General features: G+C 47.9%; 1 protein-coding gene across 4 annotated transcripts in view; it reads right to left on the reverse strand.

Moving 5' to 3' along the window:
- IFFO1 (intermediate filament family orphan 1) overlaps nucleotides 1–23,071 on the reverse strand; it is a 264,382-nt gene that overhangs the window by 96,473 nt on the left and 144,838 nt on the right. The window contains exon 5 of one of the 4 annotated variants that reach the window (XM_069650678.1): nucleotides 8,912–8,926. The exons of the other annotated variants lie outside the window; for them this stretch is intronic. Coding sequence (XP_069506779.1) covers nucleotides 8,912–8,926 — 15 coding nt within the window. The remainder of the gene's footprint in view (nucleotides 1–8,911; nucleotides 8,927–23,071) is intronic. 4 annotated transcript variants of the gene reach the window in all.

The raw sequence follows: 23,071 nt of genomic DNA on the forward strand, positions 1-23,071 counted from the left end.
AGCAGGGCTGGATGTTATTTTCGCGGCAAAGACTTGCTCACTGCCGGAAGACTCTCCAGGGCAGTCCAAGCCACCGCCACCCTTCTTTGCAAGGCATATGGAATGGCAGTACCGGGTCAGTTGGCGGACCTTGGTCGAGGATATCCGTCAGGTCATCCTGCAGAAAATCCACTGGTGGCGCAGACCACCCCAAGTATTCCGTTACCCTCGACATAAGGCGCCGGTACAAGGACTCAGCATGGGTGCCAGGCTCAGGCCTACAGAACTCCACCTCCGGAGAGGTTTCCAGACCACTGGTGTCGTGCAATGACTGCCGCAGGTCTTCAATCTGGCTATGCCCAGACAAAATCTTGTTAGGTACCTCCTCAGGAACCATACCTTCCTCAGACCCTTCATCCACCTCAGAAATATAATCCAGAGGCTGGAATGAGGGCACAGAAAAAGGGACAAAGACATTTTTAGCCTTTGCCAGAGCCTTGCTAGGGGGTTCCCCACGGGGTACCTCTGACAAAACAGCCTCGAAAGGCGTCAAGGGCGTCGATGGAATCGGCGTCGACATCGAGCGTGGCGCCGACAGCTTCAACACAGTCCTCGAGGGTGGAGCCCCCAGCGTGTCCTTCGACAGCCTGGGCGCCGATGGCGTCGACGGCTTCCTCAGAAGAGGAGCCTCGAGAGAGTCCTCCGACGACCTCGGCGCCGATGTCTTCTTCGAAGACTTCACAGGCTCCGACGGTCTCGAGGGCGTCGAGGACCGGGACCTGGAACGGGCATGTCTAGAGCGACCAACTTTGTCTGACCGGGACCTCGAAGGCACCTGGTGATCGCGACGACCACTCGAGCCCGAAGGCGTGTGAGTGGTGTCTCTAGCACGGTCACGGCCGGCGTCTTTAGATGGCACGGACGGACCGGAGCCCTTCGACTGAAAAATCGTCATCATCTCCTGCTGAAAGGAATCCCATTCGGCAGGAGTGGAATGCTTGTTGGGACAAGCAACCTGCCGACGGGCAGAATCCTCGGACGAGGAAGGGGAAGGTGACCGGTGACGGCACTTCCGTGAGTGCCTCGAAGAAGCAGAGGAATGGCGGGACCTACTCCGGGACCGAGACCCCCCCCAGACCGCCGACGACGATGCAGAGAGTCGCTCCTCGAATCGTCAGTCGAAAGGCCGGCGGACTTCGACTTCCGGGGCTTGGCCACCTTACCTACGTAAAGCTTCTTCTTACACTCCCGGAAGGCCTTCGAAGTAAGCGACTGGCAGTCTACACAGTCATCCGTGTCGTGGTCCTCACCGAGGCACCAGAGGCAGGCGTTGTGCGAATCTGTCAACAACGTCTTGCACCCACATTCCCGACACTTCTTAAAACCCGGCCGCGGGGTAGAAGACGAGGACATCATAAATGTTCACAAAAGAACAGGTTCGAGGAACTGAAAGAACAGAACTCATAAGAGTCGTGGCGCGCCGAGATCTCCGAAGCAAACACGTTCGCGGAAAAAACAGAACTGAGGCTACGGGTGTCGTGCGTCCTACTTATAACATCCGGTGACGTCGGCTCGACGGAGGCCCTCGAGGACAGCGTATCAAAGTCATCGACGCAGGACTCAGACGCCGAAAGATTTTCCGAAGCAGCACAGCTGTGGTGATTACTGTCATAGATATGGAATACGTCGGAGGACCCAATCCCCTCGAACGGGGAGGACGGAAGCACCGGCACTGTGTGCAACAGTGCCGGTGCTTCCGTCAAAGTCTGCGGGTGGGTGCCTGGCAGGCGGAAAGGCACCCGCCCACAGAACTCGGAGTATACCAGTCTTTTATCAACGGTGCTGGTAGCTTACTGGCACCATTGTTACCAGACCAGCATACTCATAATGAGGCCCATTGTGTCAGTAATCATGCTTTTGATCTGAAAGGTATTGGGGCAGTAATCATGCTTTTGATCTGAAAGGTATTGGGGCAGTAATCATACTTTTGATCTGAAAGGTATTGTGCCAGTAATCATGCTTTTGATCTGAAAGGAATTGTGTCAGCAATCATGCTTTTGATCTGAAAGGTATTGTGTCAGTAGTTGAGCACCATGAGATATCTGTTGTGTCAATATCCATGTCGCTTATCAGCAGGCATAGGGCCAGAAATCAAATCCCATCTGATAGGCATTGCGCCAATAATTCATGCGCCCATCAGGTAGTCATTTGGTCTCTATTCACCCTGTGTTCCATTTTAATCACTGCACCAGCGATAGAGTCCCATCACACAGCACTAAGTATGCCTCAATAGATGCTCATTGAGTCTCTGTGTGAGCGAGCACAGACGGTCTTCCTTGATGACGGGGTCTTGGCCATAACACATGGGTTGTTAGCTGTGGGACGCGCAGTGGCGGTGTTGTGCACTAATACACAAGAATACTCTCCTAGGTCCCTACTACTTAAGCCCACGTGAAGGCTTCTAGGTCAAAAGATCGAGCAGGTGTCTAGAAAGAGAGTGGGCCAGAAAGAGTGTCTTAAAGTGGACGTGCAGTGTTTACAACATGTTGTCCACTATTTACTGTTACACTTGTGTCTTCTGCCTATGTTGCAGCGATGAAAGGATTCCACCTTATTTCCCACGTTCTCATGAGCATTATTCTTGCTAGGGTGGCGTCCATTGTGTGAGCTGCGTTCAAGCCTGTAATGGGAAAGGGTATGAGAGCAGGGGGGCAGGCAGTGCCATCTGCAGATTTCTTATTGCAGCAACTAAACCTGTCCCCCATGCTTCTAGTGCCCGGATTAGTAGTGCTTTTATTCATTACTACCAGCAGCATTACTCCTAAACGTAGCACTGCGTTCAGTAACAATAGTAGCACTACTACCATTAGGAGTAGGCATTGCCCTGATACTGTCAGCATTTGAAATAGTAACAGTAAGTCTGCTACCAGGAGCACTAGTGCTACTACTGATATGCTACTTCCGAGGCCATTAGTAGCACTAATACTGATACCTTTATTAATGGTAGAATTAGTGCCATTGGTAGTAATAATAACCTTCATATTACTAATAAGCTGTATTAGCAGTACTGCTATCAGTAGTAATGGTAGAATTATTACGTGTTGCTGTAGTAGTACTAGCAGTACTACCACTAGTGGTAGTGGTACTGCCTGTGCCATGGCTAGCAGTACTAGCAGTATTACTGCCCCTGACAGTAGTAGTACTATTAGTACATGTAGTACTAACTTTACATTGCTACTAGTAGCACCACTACTACTGGTAGTACTAGTTGCTTTTACTAATACAAGTACTACTACTGCTACTAGTAACACCTCATAGTATGAGTACTACTTCTAATACTCATATTGGAAGTAGTATTGAAACTAACAACATCTCTAATACTGTCAGTAAAATTAGTACTGTAGTGTGAATGGCCGTAGTAGTTCTGCTGCTGCTGCTGCTGTTACTACCGGTAATAGTGCTGCTACTACAACTTTTGGTAAAGGTAGTAGTGCTAGTATTTCCACTACTACCAGAGTACTACTCCGACAAATAGTGCACTTGTTACGAGAAGTATTCCTACTCTGATACTACTACTTGTGCTGGTGACAGTGGTACTAATGTTGGTAGGAGTACTATTATGTCAAACATTAATAGCAGTACTACTTCTGATACTATTACTAATGGTCGTCCAGGATAATTCGGTATGAACATTGTTGGTGTCTTACTTATTGTATTCAATTGATGTGACCCAGGACTCCAAGTCCCATAACGCATTATTTGCAGAGAAATGAAAACTCACACTGCTGTAGTACTTGTGTGTTGAGATTAGCAGTCACTACCCTACTACTACTGTTAGAAATACTAGCACTATTATAACTGGGACAGTGATAGTCTTAATACTACTACTATTGAAAGTACTAATAGCAGTACTAGTAGTGCTATCAGCAACACAAGTGGTACTGCTACCACTACACCTACTACTACAGTACCACTAGAAGTATTACACGTAGTAATAGCAGAAGTAATACAGCTAGATGCAGTCATAACAGTAGTACCACCAGTAATATGGCTACTACTACTGCTATAAGTAGCGCTGCCTGTGATGCTGTTGGTAGTACTAATGCTGCTGCCGCGGTTACTGCTGCTTTCAGTAATAGTGCTGATGGGGTTAGTAACCCATATTTTGCTTGTAGTGTTGTAGTGCAGGTAGTAGGACTAGGACTAGAACTAATACTACTACATTTACTTTTAGTGGTCTACCACTACTGCTGTATAAAAAATTGCACTACAAATATAATTACTGTTGTGAGTAGCAGTGAAACAGCATTGGTACTATGGAGGGCATCCAAAGAGTTTTCCATCAGTAATAGTAGTAGTACTGCTTGTACTACTATTGCCACTAATGGTGGTACCATGACTATACTAGTATGTAGTAGCACCAGCAGTACTAACATGAAGGTTAGTAGTACTATTGTTACTAAAGGGACTGCTACTACTAGTAGGAGTAATATTACGTCTGCTGTTAGTAGTGCTGATACTGCTTGTAGTAGTGGTTGTACTGTTGGTAGTAGTATAGCCTCACTACCACCTCTGGTACGGCTATGGGGAGGGCAGGATTAGTAGGTAAGTACACTTGTTGCTGTAAATTGAAATTAAATGCAACGTTTTACTTTGTCCTTTGCTGTTATAATGGACCTGCAGACGGTACTTGCGCTCCTTCTCCGCCGCGCCCTGCTGAAGACCATATAGACCACCAGAAAAAGTGGCCATTGCTGCAGTAGTCTTTAGGCTGCAAGAAAGCACAACTCCAGTACAGCCCAGTGTGTAAATGCTTTCCACAATATCAAAGGCAGCGCCACTACACTTCACCAAACCCAAATTGGTTATTGAGGCTTAAGAACATCTGCAAGGAGATTTCCTTGGGATCAGTGTTGTCAATTTAATGAGGGCAGTAGTGATATAATATTTAGAAATCTATTGAATATAATGTGAATTGAAATAGACAGGGAAGAAAGACAGCGACAGCAAGAAAAAAACAAAGAGAAATAGCACCAAACGCCCTACTCTCTGCCCACAACACACATAGCGCTGCCAGTGCAACTCAACCCTGGCCATTAACCCCCCCCCCCCTGTCGGTCAGTGCAACTCAACCCTTGCCATCAACTCCCCCGCTCGGCCAGTGCAACTCAACCCTGGCCATCAACTCCCCAGCTCAGCCAGTGCAACTCAACCCTGGCCATCAACTCCCCAGCTGGGCCAGTGCAACTCAACCCTGACCATCACCCTGCCTCTCCGCCAATGCAACTCAACTCTGGCCATCAACCCTGCCTCTCTGCAAATGTAACTCAACCCTGGCCATCAACCCCCCTCGTTCGGCCAGTGCAACTCAACCCTGGCCATCAACTCCCCAGCTCGGCCAGTGCAACTCAACCCTGACCATCACCCTGCCGCTCCGCCAATGCAACTAAACCCTGGCCATCAACCCTGCTTCTCTGCAAATGTAACCCAACCCTGGCCATCAACCCTGCCTCTCTGCAAATGTAAATCAACCCTGGCCATCAACCCTGCCGCTCGGCCAGTGCAACTCAACCCTGGCCATCAACCCTGCTTCTCTGCAAATGTAACCCAACCCTGGCCATCAACCCTGCCTCTCTGCAAATGTAAAACAACTCTGGCCATCAACCCTGCTTCTCTGCAAATGTAACCCAACCCTGGCCATCAACCATGCCTCTCTGCAAATGTAAATCAACCCTGGCCATCAACCCTGCCGCTCGGCCAGTGCAACTCAACCCTGGCCATCACCCTCGGTTAATCCAGTACTGAGATCTAAACACAGCTCATGTTGGCCCTTCAGCACCCAGCTAGTCCAGGCGTTGGAATCACAGAGGGTTCTGCCAATGCACATGAACACATCCTGACACACTGCACCGCTAACATTCCAAGACTGGGCATCACCCACTACGATGCCAATGTACCTAACCCCTGGCCTGCTGTGGACGTCACTATTTCACTGCTGGGACTCACACACATCAGATATGGAGCCACAGTCGTGATTGGCACTATCCCCTCTCACCCCTTTGTGCCAGTATCGAGTCCCCCAATCGGCTCAGCCATTGCCGCATAATCCTGACCGGCTGCATCCGCTGCTGTTCACACACTAAATCTAAAGCTGGGTGAGCTACCTAGGGCTCTGGCCTGACCCCCTCTCGGGGGTCCAAAGCAGGGGCCCACCCACTAGGTGCCCACCCAGTCCTCAGTTTAAAAAAAAAAAAATAGACATGCTCCTGGAGTGCCGAAAGCACTTACAGGAAGGCCTCTGCCTATCTTCCGGTCCCAGTTGCCTGGATGCTAGCCCCTCCCCAGCCTCATTGTCTGGCAGAAACAGGACAGGAAGTCAGGAGGCCGGGATGGCAAGTCAGGCAGACAAGCTCCTGTAAGTGCTGCTGGCACACCAGGAGCTTGTTTTTCTTTGTCCCGCCCCAGCCACTCATGATTGACTGGGGCAGGACTGCAACACTTCCTGGTGTTGCTGTGAAACAGAGGTAGCAGCGAATTCGAAAAGGAAAGTTAGTCCCTTTGTTGCCCACTAGCTCCTTTTCTTCTCCTCCCAGTACCCTTTATCCCCTTTTGTGGCCCCAACTCCTTTAGCTGCCCAGGACCCATTTTGCCCCTTTTCTTGACCGCAAATCCTATTTAGCCCCTTTTATTGCACCTTACCCGTTTTAGCTGCCCAGGCCTGTGTTGCCCCTTTTCTTGACCCCCCAGTCTCTTTTAGCCCCCTTTGTTGCCCCTTAACCCTTTTAGCCTGCCCCCTTTAGCCCCTTTTTTTTGCCGCCAACACCGCAACTCCCTTTTGTTGCCCCAGTCCTGTTTAGCCCCTTTCTTGCTTTTAGCCCCCTTTGTTGCCCCACGACCCCTTTTCTTGCCCCCAACTGCGTTAGCCCCTTTTCTTGCCCCCAAACCCGTGACACAGGCCCCTCCCCCATTTCACACAGCCATTTCCCTGACTTCGCCTCCTATTTGGCCCTAAAAGCCAGGCCAGACCCCCAGGCTCGGCCCCGACTCCGCCCTTCCTATGAATTCCCTGTCTCTCCCAGGTCTTACTAAAACCCCCACACATAGCTTGCTGATACGCCTGCCCTGCATTATCTCGGGAGGATAGCTCAGGGGCAACATGCTCGCCTTGGAAGTAAGACGACACGAAGCAACACAGGTTCGATCCCCGGGTCCACACTTAGAAACCTCTGGGTATTAAGCGCGTTATAAATAACCTATCATATCATATCATTCCCCAATCCCTGTTCTCAGACGCAAGCACAGCTCAGTCAGTGCACCTTAATCCTGACCCAATGCACCCCAACTATTCCAGTACAAGGGCCTATACACACCGCTGCCAGTGCACCTCAATACAGACTTGCCTCTCGCCCTGGCTTTTCAACCAATACCTGGCAACTCTCGCCCACTGCATTGCCATTTTCTGCTCAAATTTCCACTGCTACGCTGACGACACTCAACTCATTTTCAAGCTGCCCTCTGCCACCTCCTCTCCCTCTCTCATCTCTGATTGCCTACCTGCCATTCAAGATTGGTGTGCCGCCAATGATCTTTGTCTGAATGCCAGCAAGACGGAGATCCTCCTCATCGGCACACCTTCACAATCCTTTCCCCTCACTCTCTGGCCGGCCTCCCTTGGCCCTCCTCCTACCCCCACCTGCAAGGCTAAGAACCTCAGGGTCATCTTTGACTCCATCCTTTCCTTCTCCGCCCACTCTGAGGCCTCTAAAAAGTCAAATTGCGGACTGCACCTCCTCAGAGGTACTCTGCCTTTCTTCTCCTTCCCCCAGAAGCTCATGGTATCTCAAGCTCTGATTCTCTCTAGCTTGGACTATTGTAACAGCCTCTTTCTAAATCTAAATATACCTGCCTCTACTCTCCGCCCTCTGCAACTAATCCAGAACAGGACTCCGAGACTTGTCCTTGGCCTCAAGCCCTGGGATCGTATCTCTCCAGCTCTGAAATCTCTCCACTGGCTCCCAGTGGATGCAAGGATTAAATTCTAAACCCTCTGCATTGTCCACAAGGCTTTCTGGGATCTGGGTCCAAAATACATTCAGCTATCCCTCTGCAAATACCTCCCCTCTCGAGCTCTTCGCTCCTCTACCTCCAACTCACTCAGGGTCAGTCGTTTTTCTAAGAAACGAGCTGGGGGTAGATCTCCGTCTTCGGCTGGGGCCTCCCTCTGGAACAGCCTCCCTGCCACTCTAAAACTTGAGGAGAACCATCTCCGGTTCCGGAAGCACCTCAAGACCTTCCTCTTTTCTTCTGCCTTTGCTCCCCCTCTCCCCTGCTGATCTGTTCTCTCTTGGCACCGTGCCCCTGGCCACCCTCTGTCTTTTGGGCCCAGGTACCTGCTCATCCTGTCACCCTCCTGCACTGCCTCCGGGCCACCCCTTGCACTGGGGTCTGTATCTGTCCCATACAGCCCCACCTTTTTCTTCCTGCACTTATCGGACCTATCCTGTCTGCTGCCTTAGACCTAGCACTTGCAAATTGCTGGCTGCATTACCACTGTTTGTTGCCTTTATTATTTATTTATTGTTATTTATCTGTTTCTCCTCTGCTTCGCACTTTCCACCTCTCCCCCTTCCATGAACCTTTCCCCTCCCCCCTCTCCCATGCACTTGCGCGTTCTCAATGTCACTGGGCCTAGTAAGATCGCTGTTTTGTTCTCCCCTGCTCCCCTCCCTTGCCTTGTCGCGCTCTGAAACGCTTGTGTACGAGCGCGATAGAAATAAAATATCAATAAATCAATCAATCCCTGGTATGCGAGTCCAGGGACAGAGGCCCACGCACACAGCTCGTTCAGTGCACCTCAACCATGAGCTACAGTAAACTCATTAACACGCTAGGACCTACATGCACAGCTCTGCCAATGCACCTCGATGCTCACCTGTAGCACCCCCTGCTATGGTGAAGGAAAGAAAGAAGGGGGGGAGGAAGAGAGACCGGGTTTACAATTGAAGGAGTAGAAGAAAGGGGGTAGAGGGTGCGTATTGAGGTGAATAGAAAATGAAATGCAGATGAGAGAGTGAGATGAGATGTGTGAGGTGGAGGGAGGGAGATAGCAGGAGCGCAGGAAAGGCGAGGGGGGAGATTTGGGACAGGAGAGTCATTATGCGTACATCTCATTTTCAGAATGCATTAAAATGCGACAGCGACATTCTAAAGATGGAAACTAGACAGGTCTGTGAATTCCATTTACACTGTGAAAGAAGTGGGGGAGGAAAATAAGGCGTGAATATGGAGAGAAGCGAGCAGTCAGGGAAAACAAAGGCATGGGAGGAGGTAACTAAGGGGAGAGAGGCAGGGGGGAGTGGGGGTATGGGCACATGAAGGAACGGAGAGGAAATAGTCTCAGGGGGTGCAATATGTTCAAATATATTTCCAGCCCTGCCGGTGCACCCCAGTCCTGACCTGCAGCACCCACCTCTGCCAATGTATCTCAGTGCCCTGTGCTGTGGCAGCGCTGCTACCCAGACATTACTCTCTCTGCTAGAGCTAACACGGCCATCAGACCACGTGAGGTTAACCCTACCCTGTGAGAGACCCACACATGGCCAAGCTAATACACCCCAATCCGGAAGGGCTATTGAAGCACTGAGGCTCAGGCTTGAATTGGCTCAAATGCGCCACTTATGTGACCTTTACATCTTGGAGTGTTTCCTCCCTAGTCTTCACACACGTGTCAGTAAATGTACAATGTGCGAATTGCTTTTGAAATTGCATCTATGTATCCTGGGTGCTATTTTTCCGATGGCCACTATATGGTGTCCAGTCAACTCGTCGAAAAAAAACTGGTCGACTGCAATTTGGTCGACGCAATTTGGTCGAAAACCATTTCGTCGGAAAAAATTTTTTATTTATATATTTATTTTTGGGTTTTCGTTTTGTTAAAAAATGGGTTTTTAGAGAAAAAAAGGGGGTTGGGGGGGGCCCCCCCAAAAAAAAAAAAAAAAAGGTTAAAATAGAAAAAAAAAAAATTCGACGAAATGGTTTTCGACCAATTTGATTCGACCATTTGTCTGGTCGACCAATTTTTTTCGACGAATTCACTGGCAACCCCACTATATGTCACTGTTGCATTACATTTTGGACGCGGTGGAAATAATGTATCTGTTGCTGGGCACAGAGGTAGAATGTTCCAGAAAGTTAGGCATTTGGATATTGCTTTCTGGCTGTTTTATTTATTGGGATCATTAGGCCACTATAAATGTATTGTAAATGTAGCAGGATTACTGGTGGCTTGTCCTGATTGGTGAGATTTCCACTGGTGTTTAACAATTCCTGGTGCAGTCGAGAGATGTGGGTAATCCCAAGGCTGTGGAGTGAGGATGGTTATATGGTGTTTGTGAGCTTCAGCTGCGTGTCATTGACTTCTTGCAACGTGCTGGTAAGGGCTCAAGTCAAGGGTACACGCGGGCGAACTAAGTCCCCCACACTTTTTCAGAAGGCACCTTGATATGCTCATTTCTGGTGACGCCACATTCAATTGGTATGTTAATGAGACCCCACACTTTATTTTTTAGGACTTGACCCCTCGTGCTGCTATGAGATCTTATGCGTTGTGCTGTAGCGCAAGCTCATGCTATGTGCTGTTATGAGTTTATGCTCAAGCTATGTGCCATTATGCAAGTGTAATGCCTCCCCTTCCTCGACAATCTCCTATCCCCTGTGCTGTTTCCATGCTGCGTCCTGCCCCGTGCGTGTTATGCTGGGCCGAGCCTCCTTACACACTGATGAAGAAATGCACTAGGTACTGTCCGGTGGCGGGGCGGGGAGGGGAGACTGGTAGAGAAAGAGCGAGCCCAGAGCATTATTGAAACACTGCTCCATGCTGCCTGTCGGGTGGGTGCCTTGTATATTTGTTGTATGAGTTAAGGACATTCTGTAGCACCTGCTTCTTTTATTCCACTGCATTGACTGCCCCTGTTGCCCACGAAAAGGCATACCATAGTGGTCGCGAGGACTGCACTAGAAAGGTTCTGTGCATCACCTTCTGGATGTCAGGGCACAACTTGGCAAAACAAAAGAGGTGATGGCTGGAAAGTTTAGAAGTAGTCTTAACCTCTGGCATTGCTCTGGGCAACACTTCAGACCATCAATTATCACCTACCAAGCCATTACAAAAGGGGAAAGACCATATGCAAATCAGGCTTGGTCCAACCACAAAAGGGGCAGTTCAGCTCAAACCACTTGGTCACATCCCTTCTGCACGAGACCACAAGCGTCGCCATACATGTTTTAACTCGTTGGGCCTCATCAGTGAGGAGTAGCTTAGATCTCTAGGCCCAGCAGGCACGGGACCCACGTCTGTGCATACCCGTCCCAATCAGGGTGATTATAGCAAAACAAAAGTGGTGATGACTGAAAAGTTTAGAAATAAACTTAACCTCTGGGCTTGCTCTGGGCAACCATCCAGACCATCGTTCTTCACTTACCAAGCCATTACAAAAGGGGAAAGACCATATGCAAATCAGGCTTGGTCGGCATAACTTGGCTCCACTGCGCCAATTATCTCCTGCATGCACACTCTCCAACTACATGGCCCCAATAGCGGCTCACCTTTGAAAATGACACTGAAGCATTATGTGGCAATCAAATCCCTCTGGCACAGAGAAGGGGGCCTTGGATCTGCTAACACTGGAGGTAAAGGACCCCATGGGGCACCTCTGTACATGACGCATACCTAGGACTTCGCACAAGAATAGATCGCAGATTTTATGAGTATGGAACATTGTGTTGGAACGTCACAATTTTTACACCAGACTACAAACTTCCAAAGAATCGAACCAGGGCTTGACCACTGGTCAGCACATGCATGGTGGATTAGGTGATCGTGTTTAAGCCTTCGCCTTCCACAAGGCAAACTAAGAGTAATGCGGGACCAACAGGCGGGCAGGAATTCTGCACAGGGTCGGACGGTGCAGGCTCATGTCCAGACATGGGTAGAGTATGCTGCAGGCGTGGTAGGCATTCCCTATTGCTACTGGTAGGGACTGCCGGTTAAAGACAAAGAGTCTGCACTTTGTACGAAAAGAGGCACATTTGTCATAATCTACATGAGCACTGACGCAAGGAAGATTGTCCTAGTAGAATGCGAAGAAGACGGAAGAGTTGTCAGAGAAATCACACCAATTGGTGCTAAACTTGGTGAATTGCATAGACAAGTACAAAAAATACATTCCGCAACATTGCCCTATATCAGGAATCTACAACCTTTGTCCCTCCAGATGTTTTGAACTGTTACTCCCATCAGCTCTAACCAGCATCGTCAATGGTAATGGATCATGGGAGTCGAATTCTAGAACATCTGGAGAGCCGCAGGTTGCAGATCCCCGCCCCAGCTGGAGTCAAACCAAAGTTTACTTTATCTCCAAATACACCATCATTTCAGAAACTATGTGAAGTACTATGTAGCAGAAGTTCAAGATGTCCCTAAAACCTCGACAGATGTGTAGGAGCGTTTGCATTTTAAAATATACACCTGCTGGGGTAGAGAAGGTGTAAAATGGTATTCAAAGGGAGTGTGGCAGTAGGAAAACTCGATGTGGCCAAGAGAGGACCCTCAATATTCAGATGGCAATATCAGCAAACCCTGCAAATTAAACTGGATGCATTCAGCGGACCCAGTCATGGTGCTACAAGAACCCACATGTACTGAAATATTGAAAACATGGTAGTGTCTTAAAGAAGTCAGCCGGCTCGATGTGCAGGTTTGTGCACAGGAGACAGCTGAAGAAATATGCTAGCCCTGTTCAATACAGCGTGTGCTTATTCCACCGATCGCCAGAGCGGAGCTTCAAACTCTATTGGAGGGTACAGGTAGGGTGATTGAGATGGCAGGAATCATGGAACGGCTGCTGCCTATTGTTCTCATAAATAATTTTGAAGGCAAACATCTACGTCTTTGTGTGGACCTACGCAGCATCCACTTCCAAACATTACTGTTCTCATTTTATAACTACCTATCTATCGCTCCAAATGTGGTTTGAGGATTGTGTACAATAAGAATTCACTTCACTCTGCATCTAAACACCTTATGGCTTTGTGAATCTGAAAATTCGTGAATCAGAAAGTTACATTTTAGTTGGTGGTTTGGAATCCAGTATTTCAGCAAATGACTGCGTTGCCTTCATAGTATCATGCAATTCCTGTGTATGGAGGTAAGTTTAGTATAAGCTACATTATCACTAAGGTGCTTTGCGGAATACCCTCTACTGACCTTAAACTGCAGTGCGAACAATGCTGCTCCCAGCAATGCACTGTGGAAATCTGGGGTAAACTATTTTGGAGAAAGGCATACACGACAACTAAGCCAGGTCTCAGACATTCGTAATGCGCCTTAACCCACTTGCAAGGACCAGCTGTGCTCCTGCATGGAAATGGGGGAATATTATATTAAGTTTGTCCAGGACTTCTCGAGAAAGATGTACCCTTCTTTTGCCCTTTTGAAAAAGGGAGCTAGTTAGAGTGAAATGGTCATTTGTGAGGGGGCTTTTCAGCAAATCAAGAGCGATATATTGGTTCTGCCCAGTCTCAAACCTTCCAAATGCACTCATGTTCACGGTGGATGCCAGGGCTTATGCCTGGGAGGCTGTTCTCATGCAAAGGATTTGCAAACCCCGAATTTGTGAATGCATTCATACCAATATTGGAGATTGACACTGAAGCCAACTATTCGGTCACAGACCATGACATACTGGCATGCGGCTCAGAGCACTATCGAACTTCTGTTGCGATGAAGACTATCCACACAGACCACTCACTTGTTAATAGCGGGGCAGTGAACCAGTTAAAAGATTGTCTAACGAGGCCAGAAGCAAAAATTGGTGGATATTTCCTTGGACGCTGAGCACATAGAAAGATGGAGCAACCAAGAGTTGTATTGCCTCTCTCAACTTCCGATGACCAACACTGACCCCACTTGACTGGAAGACAAGAAGAATATCCAGTTAACGGTGTCAATGATGCCACTTATTTTACAGAAGACCTTGCAAAGGAGCAATGGGCACAATATTTGCAAGCAAATGCTCTTTACAAAAATAAGGTAAGCAGCACCACTAGGCGAGGATGGCCCACTGGACAGCAAGTTGAGTTAGCCCTTCATACCAAAAAGTGGTATTTATATTACCAAAGCTCCTGGGAGGGACGCACAGCTGTAGTGTACAAAGATCACCTATAGATGACACTTCCTATACGCCCCCAAGGGAAAGGTACATGTGACCAGCAATGAAGAGTGAATTGCAAGTACGAGTGGGAAGCTGTGTTGCATGCAACAACAGCGCAAACTTTGAAAAGCATCTAGAGATGAGAGTACCACCTGCACGAAGGGTGGAAAGGGGACATGATTGAGGTAGATGTCATTGTCCGCCTAGACTACATGCCCCATGGACAGTCATTGTAGGCATAACCCGTGCCATCTTGGGTCGCTCCCTCGCCTCCCTAGGCCCCTGTCCTATCCGTGCATTTGTTCCCGACAGCCTGCCTTGCTGGTTAGAGGATTGCTGGGTTACATGACCTGGAACCCCCACAAATGTGAGTTCTCACGGGCTGTCTGCCAGGTCAATCGGTGAAGAGCCAGGGCAAGGGTGACGTCTTTTCGCCATGTCGCCGCCGGCCTGCGCCTGACCTCGATTCTGGCCCAGCAGATCAAGCCCCAATCGGGTAATGGATGGCAATGGTCCTCTGCATTTGGACACTGGTTCACCGAGATATTTCTTGCCAATTCTATTAATTGTCGCTCAACTGCATTTGATGCCCTGTTACTGACGAGTTGTCGCTAAACTGCATTTTACTCCCTGGTTGCCCTAGATTAACTATTCCCAAGTGCATTACTTGTCGCACATCTGTGAATTTGCTCTCTTGTGTTTGCAAAGTGTTGCCCTACTGCATCCTCGTCCCTGGTTACCCCATGATAATTATTTTCACCAATGTTAGTGGTCACCCCACACTGTATCTTATTGCTGTTTGCATTAGATCAATTATTTCCATCTGTATTCATTATCGCCACTGTATTTGGCTCGTGGTTGCCCTAGTGTAATTGCCGCCAGGTCTATTAATTGTTGTCCACTGCATGTTGCTTCCTGCTGACTCTATAGAAGGTGTCATCCCTCTGTGTTATACTCACTGGCTACTCTAGTTTAATGTGTGCCACATGCATTGTTAGACCACTGTAATGTTCTTCCCTGGCTACCTACGTGTGCTGCCTGCTTGCCCGGATTAAGTGTTGCCAACTCTATTTACAGTGACCCAGAGGGTATTGTGTTCTTTGTTGGCCTAGATTATTTATTTCAAGCTGTATTGTCACCCCACTGTAACACTGCTCCTGTGTTACCATAGCATCGCTGTGGCCCGGCTGTAATTTGCTCCCTGGTTGCCTCAGTTGAAGTGTTTCCACTTGTATTAGTTGTCGCCCCACTGCATTTGCTCTCGGGTTGTTTCTTTATTAGCTGTCAATGCCCCCCTACACCGCCCCTGTGATTTTGTTCACTGCTTGCCCTAAGTTAGTTCTCGCCCTTCCTGTATTTTGCTCCCAAGTTACTTTAGATGAATTGCTGCCAACTCACTGTAATAATTGTCGATCCACTGCCTTTCCTCCCTGGTTTGTCCTAGATTAATAGTCTCTGCACTGCACTGGCAGCCACTTTTCCCTACATTGTCACCTCGCTGAGTGTGTCTTTACTTCCCCAGCATTTCAGCCGCCATACATTCTCTGAGCCACATTCACTGCTCCGTACCTTTACTTCTCCTGGCTTTCACTTACCCTAGCACTCACTTTGTCTTTACAGGGGCAGACCCCTTCTATCCCCTCTTCTTGTTTACCCCATATTCTACCCCCCCCCGCCATCTCTTGACCCAACCCTAACCTTGAGCTGGCTGTAACCACATGCACTGCCCGTGAAGAAGCAGACTAAGTAAAGGCATGGAGAAGTAAATGTCTGGCCAAGTGAAGGTAGACTCAGTAAGTCTAGGGGAAGGTTTATAGGCAAAGTAAAGGAGGGATACTGCTGTATTTTGCTCACTGGCTGACCGTAGGCTAATTTTTGCCAGCATTCTTAATTGCTGACCCCTGCATTCTGCTGCCTTATTGCCCTCGATTAATTGCTGACAACTATATCAGTTGTCGCCCGACTATATTTTTCAATGCTGGTTTGTCCTAAATGAATTGTTGCCCCTCTTTAATTTTCTTCCTGATTAACCCAGATTAATGGCTGAAAACTGCATTGTAACCTCAATGTATTTGCTCCCTGGTTATCTTGGTGTAATTCTCACCCCTTTATCTTGTTTCCCTGGTTGCCCTAGATTCATGGTTGGCCCACTCTATTCGGCCCCCTGAGCCATTACTGCCACATTGCATTTCTTTAAAGCTGCATTCATTGTGGCGTCTCTGTCCCCAGTTTCTTGGTCGTCCCAGAATCATGGTTTGCCCACTCTATTCTGCTCCCTGAGAAATTGCTGTGGCACTGCATTTCTTTACAGTTGCATTCATTGTCGCGTCTCTGTCCCTGTTTCCCTGGTTGCCCTAGATTCATGGTTTGCCCACTCTATTCTGCTCCCTGAGTCATTGATGTCACACTGTATTTGTTTACAGCTGCATTCATTGTCGCGTCTCTGTCCCAAGTTTCCTGGTTGCCCTAGATTCATGGTTTGCCCACTCTATTCTGCTCCCTGAGACATTGCTGTCGCACTGCATTTCTTTACAGCTGCATTCATTTTCGCGTCTCTGTCCCTAGTTTCCTGGCTGTCCTAGATTCATGGTTTGCCCACTCTATTCTGCTCCCTGAAGAATCATTACTGCGGCACTGCATTTGTTTACAGCTGCATTCATTGTCGCGTCTCTGTCCCTGTTTCCCTGGTTGCCCTAAATTCATGGTTTGCCCACTCTATTCTGCTCCCTGAGTCATTGATGTCACACTGCATTTGTTTACAGCTGCATTGATTGGCGCGTCTCTGTCCCAAGTTTCCTGGTGGACCCAGATTCATGGTTTGTCCACTCTATTCTGCTCCCTGAGTCATTCATGTCACACTGCATTTCTTCATAGCTGCATTCATTGTCGCGTCTCTGTCCCCAGTTTCCAGGTTGCCCTAGATTCATGGTTTGCCCACTCTGTTCTGCTCCCTAAGACATTGCTGTCGCACTGCATTTCTTTACAGCTGCATTCATTGTCGCGTCTCTGTCCCCAATTTCCTGGTTGTCCTAGATTCATGGTTTGCCCACTTTATTCTGCTCCCTGAAGAGTCATTACTGCGGCACTGCATTTGTTTACAGCTGCATTCATTGTCGCGTCTCTGTACCTGTTTCCCTGGTTGCCCTAGATTCATGGTTTGCCCACTCTATTCTGCTCCCTGAGTCATTGATGTCACACTGCATTTGTTTACAGCTGCATTCATTGGCGCGTCTCTGTCCCCAGTTTCCTGGTAGACCCAGATTCATGGTTTGCCCACTCTATTCTGCTCCCTGAGACATTGCTGTTGCACTGCATTTATTTACAGCGCATTAATTGTCGCGCCTCTGTCCCCAGTTTCCTGGTTGCCCTAGATTCATGGTTTGCCCACTATATTCTGCTCTCTGAGACATTGCTGTCGCAATGCATTTCTTTACAGCTGCATTCATTTTCGTGTCTCTGTCCCCAGTTTCCTGGTTGTCCTAGATTCATGATTTGCCCACTCTATTCTGCTCCCTGAATCATTACTGCTGCACAGCATTTGTTTACAGCTGCATTCATTGTCGCGTCTCTGTCCCTGTTTCCCTGGTTGCCCTAGAGTGATGGTTTGCCCACTCTATTCTGCTCCCTGAGTCAATGATGTCGCACTGCATTTGTTTACAGCTGCATTAATTGTCGCATCTCTGTCCCCAGTTTCCTGGTTACCCTAGATTCATGGTTTTCCCATTCTATTCTGCTTCCTGAGTCATTGCTGCCGCATTGCATTTGTTTACAGCTGCATTCATTGTCACGTCTCTGTCTCCAGTTTCCTGGTTGCCCCAGATTCATGGTTTGCCCACTCTATTCTGCTCCCGGAGTCAGTGCTGCCGCACTGCATTTGTTTACAGCTGCATTCATTGTCGCGTCTCTGTCCCCACTTTCCTGGTTACCCCAGATTCATGGTTTGTCCACTATATTCTGCTCACTGAGTCATTGCTGCCGCACTGCATTAATTGTCGCATCTCTGTCCCCAGTTTCTTGTCTGACCCAGATTCATGGTTTGCCCACTCTATTCTGCTCCCTGAGAAATTGCTGTCGCACTGCATTTCTTTACAGCTGCATTTATTGTTGTGTCTCTGTCCCCACTTCCTGGTTTCCCCCGATTCATGGTTTGCCCACTCTATTCTGCTCCCTGAGTCATTGCTGCCACACTCCATTTGTTCACAGCTGCATTCATTGTCGCGTCTCTGTCCCCACTTTCCTGGTTGCCCCATATTCATGGTTTGTCCACTATATTCTGCTCCCTGAGTCATTGCTGCCGCACTGCATTTGTTTACAGCTGCATTCATTGCCGTGTCTCTGTCCCCAGTTTCCTGGTTGCCCCAGATTCATGGTCTGCCCACTCTATTCTGTTCCCTGAGTCATTGCTGCCACACTGCATTTGTTTACAGCTGCATTCATTGTTGCATCTCTGTCACCAGTTTCCTGGTTGCCCCAGATTCATGGTCTGCCCACTCTATTCTGTTCCCTGAGTCATTGCTGCCACACTGCATGTGTTTACAGCTGCATTCATTGTTGCATCTCTGTCACCAGTTTCCTGGCTGGTTTAGATTATTCGTTTCTCACTGTATTAGTTGTTCCCTGGTCTGGCCCTAGATTTGTTGTCACTCCACTATGATTTTGCTCTCTAGTTGCCCTAAGTTAGTTTTAGCCCCAATGCATTTTTCACCATGGTTGCCCTACATTAACTGTGGGCAACTGAATTAATGGTCAGCCCACTGTATTTGTTCCTTAGGTGGTACTAGATTAAAAGCCACTACACTGCACTTGCTCCCAGCTTTTCCTAGATGAAATGCCACCCCACTGTATTTTGCTCCCTGGTTGACCTTAGCTAATTCTGGCAACTGTTTTAAATGCTGCTGCTCACTGTACCAATTGTTGCCCATTGTATTTTCCTCCCTGTGTGCCCTGCTTTTCATTGATTAATTGTGGTCCAACATAGTTTCGCCCCGAGTGCCCTATGCATACCGTTGGCCACTATATCGTCACTTCTGTGTATTTTAACCACTGGCTGTCTGGATTCTAGAGCCACTGTAATTTGCTGCCTGGTTACCCTAGATACATTGTTGCCCACTGTATTTTGTTCCCTGGTTGCCCTAGTTACATTGTTGCCCAATGTAATTTGCTCCTTGGTTGCCTAGGATACATTGTTGCCCGCTCTTGGTTGCTCCCTGGTTTCCCTGGATACATTGTTGCCCACTGTATGTTTCTGCCTGGTGTTCTAGATCAATTGCTGTCTGTGGTGGTGCTGCTCCCTGGCCTACTCTATTATCATCGGCCCCACTGGTGATCCAAATAAACTGTTTCCACAGTGTATTACTGTATAACTTCCCTGGTGCCCTAGACACACTGCTGACCTCACTTCCAGCTGTCCCGCATTAACTGCTGCTCCACTGTTACCATGCGCCTTGGTAGGTGACTTGCTATGTTTGCTTCCCCATCACCTCACCATGAGCACAGGCCTCTACCCATGAGACTGAACCTTCAAAAGAAGGAAACAGCCTGTGCCAAAAAAGAGGGACCTCAAATGTAAGTAGGCATCCCCCCAGTCCCTTTACCATCACAACGGTTTGCTTTGAAACCTATTCAAATCAACTTTGTCTCAGGAGGATAGCTCAGGGGCAACGTGCTCACCCTGGAAGCAAGACAACACAGAGCAGCACAGGTTCGATCCCCGGGTCCGCGCTTAGAAGCCTCTGGGTATTAAGCGTGTTATAAATAACCAATTATATCAATCATATCATACCACACGACTACACTGCAAGACCACATCATGCCCTAGGAACAGAAAGATAGCAGGATACGAAAGGAGAAGAAAGCCAGGAAAGCCAAGGAGTTCTCCTAGAAGACATCAATAAATCAATCACCAAGTCACAGTCGCTAGCAGTAGTCCTGACAACCCACCTCTTACAGTCTTCATATCATGAAACCTCATTACACAACTTCTTGCACCACAACCAGAGGTCACTTCTTCACTGCAAGACATCCACTCAATTCTCAGACCACTACAAAACAAGGGAAGCAGCAAAGACCGGACACTCACCACCAAACATACAGACAACCAGAAACTACTCTCTTCAGGAAGTCAACACAGATTACACCTTTCACCACAAAACAACTTCGTGCCACCAACAGTCCCTGTAGTCAAGACGACCAACCAGACACAAAGACAAACCTGCCTAACCTTTTTGATGATGAATGCAACACCACTGAGATGCCACACCCCAAAGGAAGGAACAAACATAGCAACGCAACACGGTGTCAAAGAAGATGCGGGAAACAGATGTCTTCTAATCTAGCCTGCACTAGGACCAAAGAGTTCACTAACATATACGGCATTCTCAGCAAGGATATAATAGACCCAGTATTCCTCCCAGAGGCCGAGTGCACATAGGAGTACTCAGCCATTATACAAAATGCCACTCCCCATAGTTCACAAGATGAAATTCACCAACAGAATAGCCAGGAGACGAGGAGGAATTGCACTTGTTCACAAAGACTATCAACGTTACAATCACACCCTTTGACGTCATCCCAATCAATTTTCCTAATCTGCTCCACCTCATGCTCATCCATGCTAAGCTTCCTTCACGTCTACAAGCCACCTTCATGCAACACATCTTTCACAGCCACCCCGGCGGATGAGGTCACCAATGATTTGGAAGACCACCAACCCCTCACCATATTGGGAGGTTTCACTCTTTGGCTGAAACGAGGACAAAGAAGCTACAGAATCACTTTCTGTAAATCTTGGTGTCTTACCCCTCAAGTGACTAGTTAAAGGACCCGCCTACACAGCTGGTTACACATTGGATGGTGTCTTCCACAACAGGATTTTCACCACTCTTTCCTCTACAGTTATCTTACCCTGGGGAAGACCACCACTCCATCCCCTGAAGCCTCTTCACTGAGGCACCATGACTTCCATAGACAAAGGAAGCTCTCCAACATTAATCGTGCCTTGAAAGGAGATCCAACTGGACAACATCCTACATGTTCCAGCCAACAACCGAAAATTATCTGGAGAATGATGGATGAGCTACTTAATAGCACCCATAACTGGATAATCAACACCCTTAATATTATAGACCCTAAGAAGCCCTCCAACGTGTTACAAAAATAACAATTCACTAAATGGTTAATGCTCAAACTCCTCAACAAAAGTAAACCAAATGTTAAAGAAACTCTAGACAGTAAATGACCTACCTACAGACATATTATCTTACCTTTGGCAGCTCTGGTTGCATAGAGCCGAAACAATCAAAGCAAATAAGGATCACTAGCAACAGGGCCAGAAGGAAGTCTTCACAAACAACAAATTCAAAATTCCAGCAGCCTGTAATACAACTCCAACACCATCTCAACAACTCTGTGACTCCAAAGCAAAACACTGTCAACAATAGTCAACAGGTCCAGGACCATTGGAAAAGAGAGGACCAACTGCACCAATTCCAGCAATGGAAACAGCCCCCGTGAAACCAGTGATCCCATCACTCAAAGCTTTTTGCCCCTGCTCTACCCAAGACCTTCTGACCATGGTTAACGCTAGCTATTCAGTACACTCACAAGAAGACCCCCCCACCCCATGTATACAAAATAACATGACCAATACCCTCCATCCTGGTCCTCCTGAATGCCTCCATTGAGCAAGGGGTTGCACCTCAAAGGCCTTCAAAACGGCTTGAGTCAAGCCCCCTGCTAAAACACCCACAATGAACCCCATCGATCCAGCAAACTACGGACCAATCTCCCACACCCAGTTCACCAGTGAGAAGTGTATTTACCAACATCTGCGAGAATCTATTGAAAGCAACAGCCTCATCCACGAGTCCCAACATAGATTGACCAATAAGAGGAGCACAGTCCAGGCTCGATATGGGACATCCTAAAATATAATGCAGCCAATGTGTCTAGTGCACTCATATTGCTGGACATTTCCACCACTTTCATCACAATCAGCCATAGGTTTCTACTATAAAGACCGGAGGAAATCACATCAAAATGGACTACTCTATGCCGGAACACCTCATTTCTGACCGAGAGGACTGAAACCACATATATGGCTCTTTTAGGTCACATTCCTGCAACCTCCCATGCAGCATCTAGTCTACCTCCTTTCCTTTGCAGCTTATGCATGATCCTGCCTTGGTAACGTATTAACGACTCAAGCCTCACATTCTTCGGCGATGCAGATGGTACCCAAATCATGAGCTAGCTCACAAGCAAATTCTGCACAGAATGAACCAGATCGCAGCACGTCTCATTGCCAGGGAGTGAAACTGAGCCAAGCCAAAACTGAATTCATGGTTTATGGTTTAACGATTCACACCATGAAGCCTCATATGTATCCCCCGGTGTGAAGAACTTCTACCTTTGCCCGCTGTCTATGAGAACAGTCGGACATTTCAGACTCATGATGCACAGCGTGCCCACATTCGAACCACAGGTGAAGGCCATTTAAAGAGCTGCTTCTTTCAAGGTGTTATTATCTGGCTCTTTGCACCCTACCTGACCTTTATGCACGCAGCCTTGGCAATGATCGTACTAGTACCATCAAGACTAGATTACGCCAACAGTCCTAATTTGGGGATTCCGGACTACCTGCCGACCAGGCTACAAAGAATCCAAAATGAGGAATCTAGACTTGCGAGAATTTAAAGATACAAAACATCGCTCCAGCCCACCGAACCCTCCTCTGGCCCCTGATCAAACGATTCCATTCACAACTCTGCTTATCCCACTGCACCTTACACTGTATGGGACCAGAATCCATCACAAATAAATTCATTTGCTGCTGTCCATGGAGATAACTTTGATCTAGCAATGACGGTGTAGTAGCAGTAAAA

This window comes from Ambystoma mexicanum, chromosome 3p (genome assembly GCF_040938575.1).
Source record: "Ambystoma mexicanum isolate Mex_15411 chromosome 3p, UKY_AmexF1_1, whole genome shotgun sequence".
NCBI lineage: Eukaryota > Metazoa > Chordata > Amphibia > Caudata > Ambystomatidae > Ambystoma > Ambystoma mexicanum.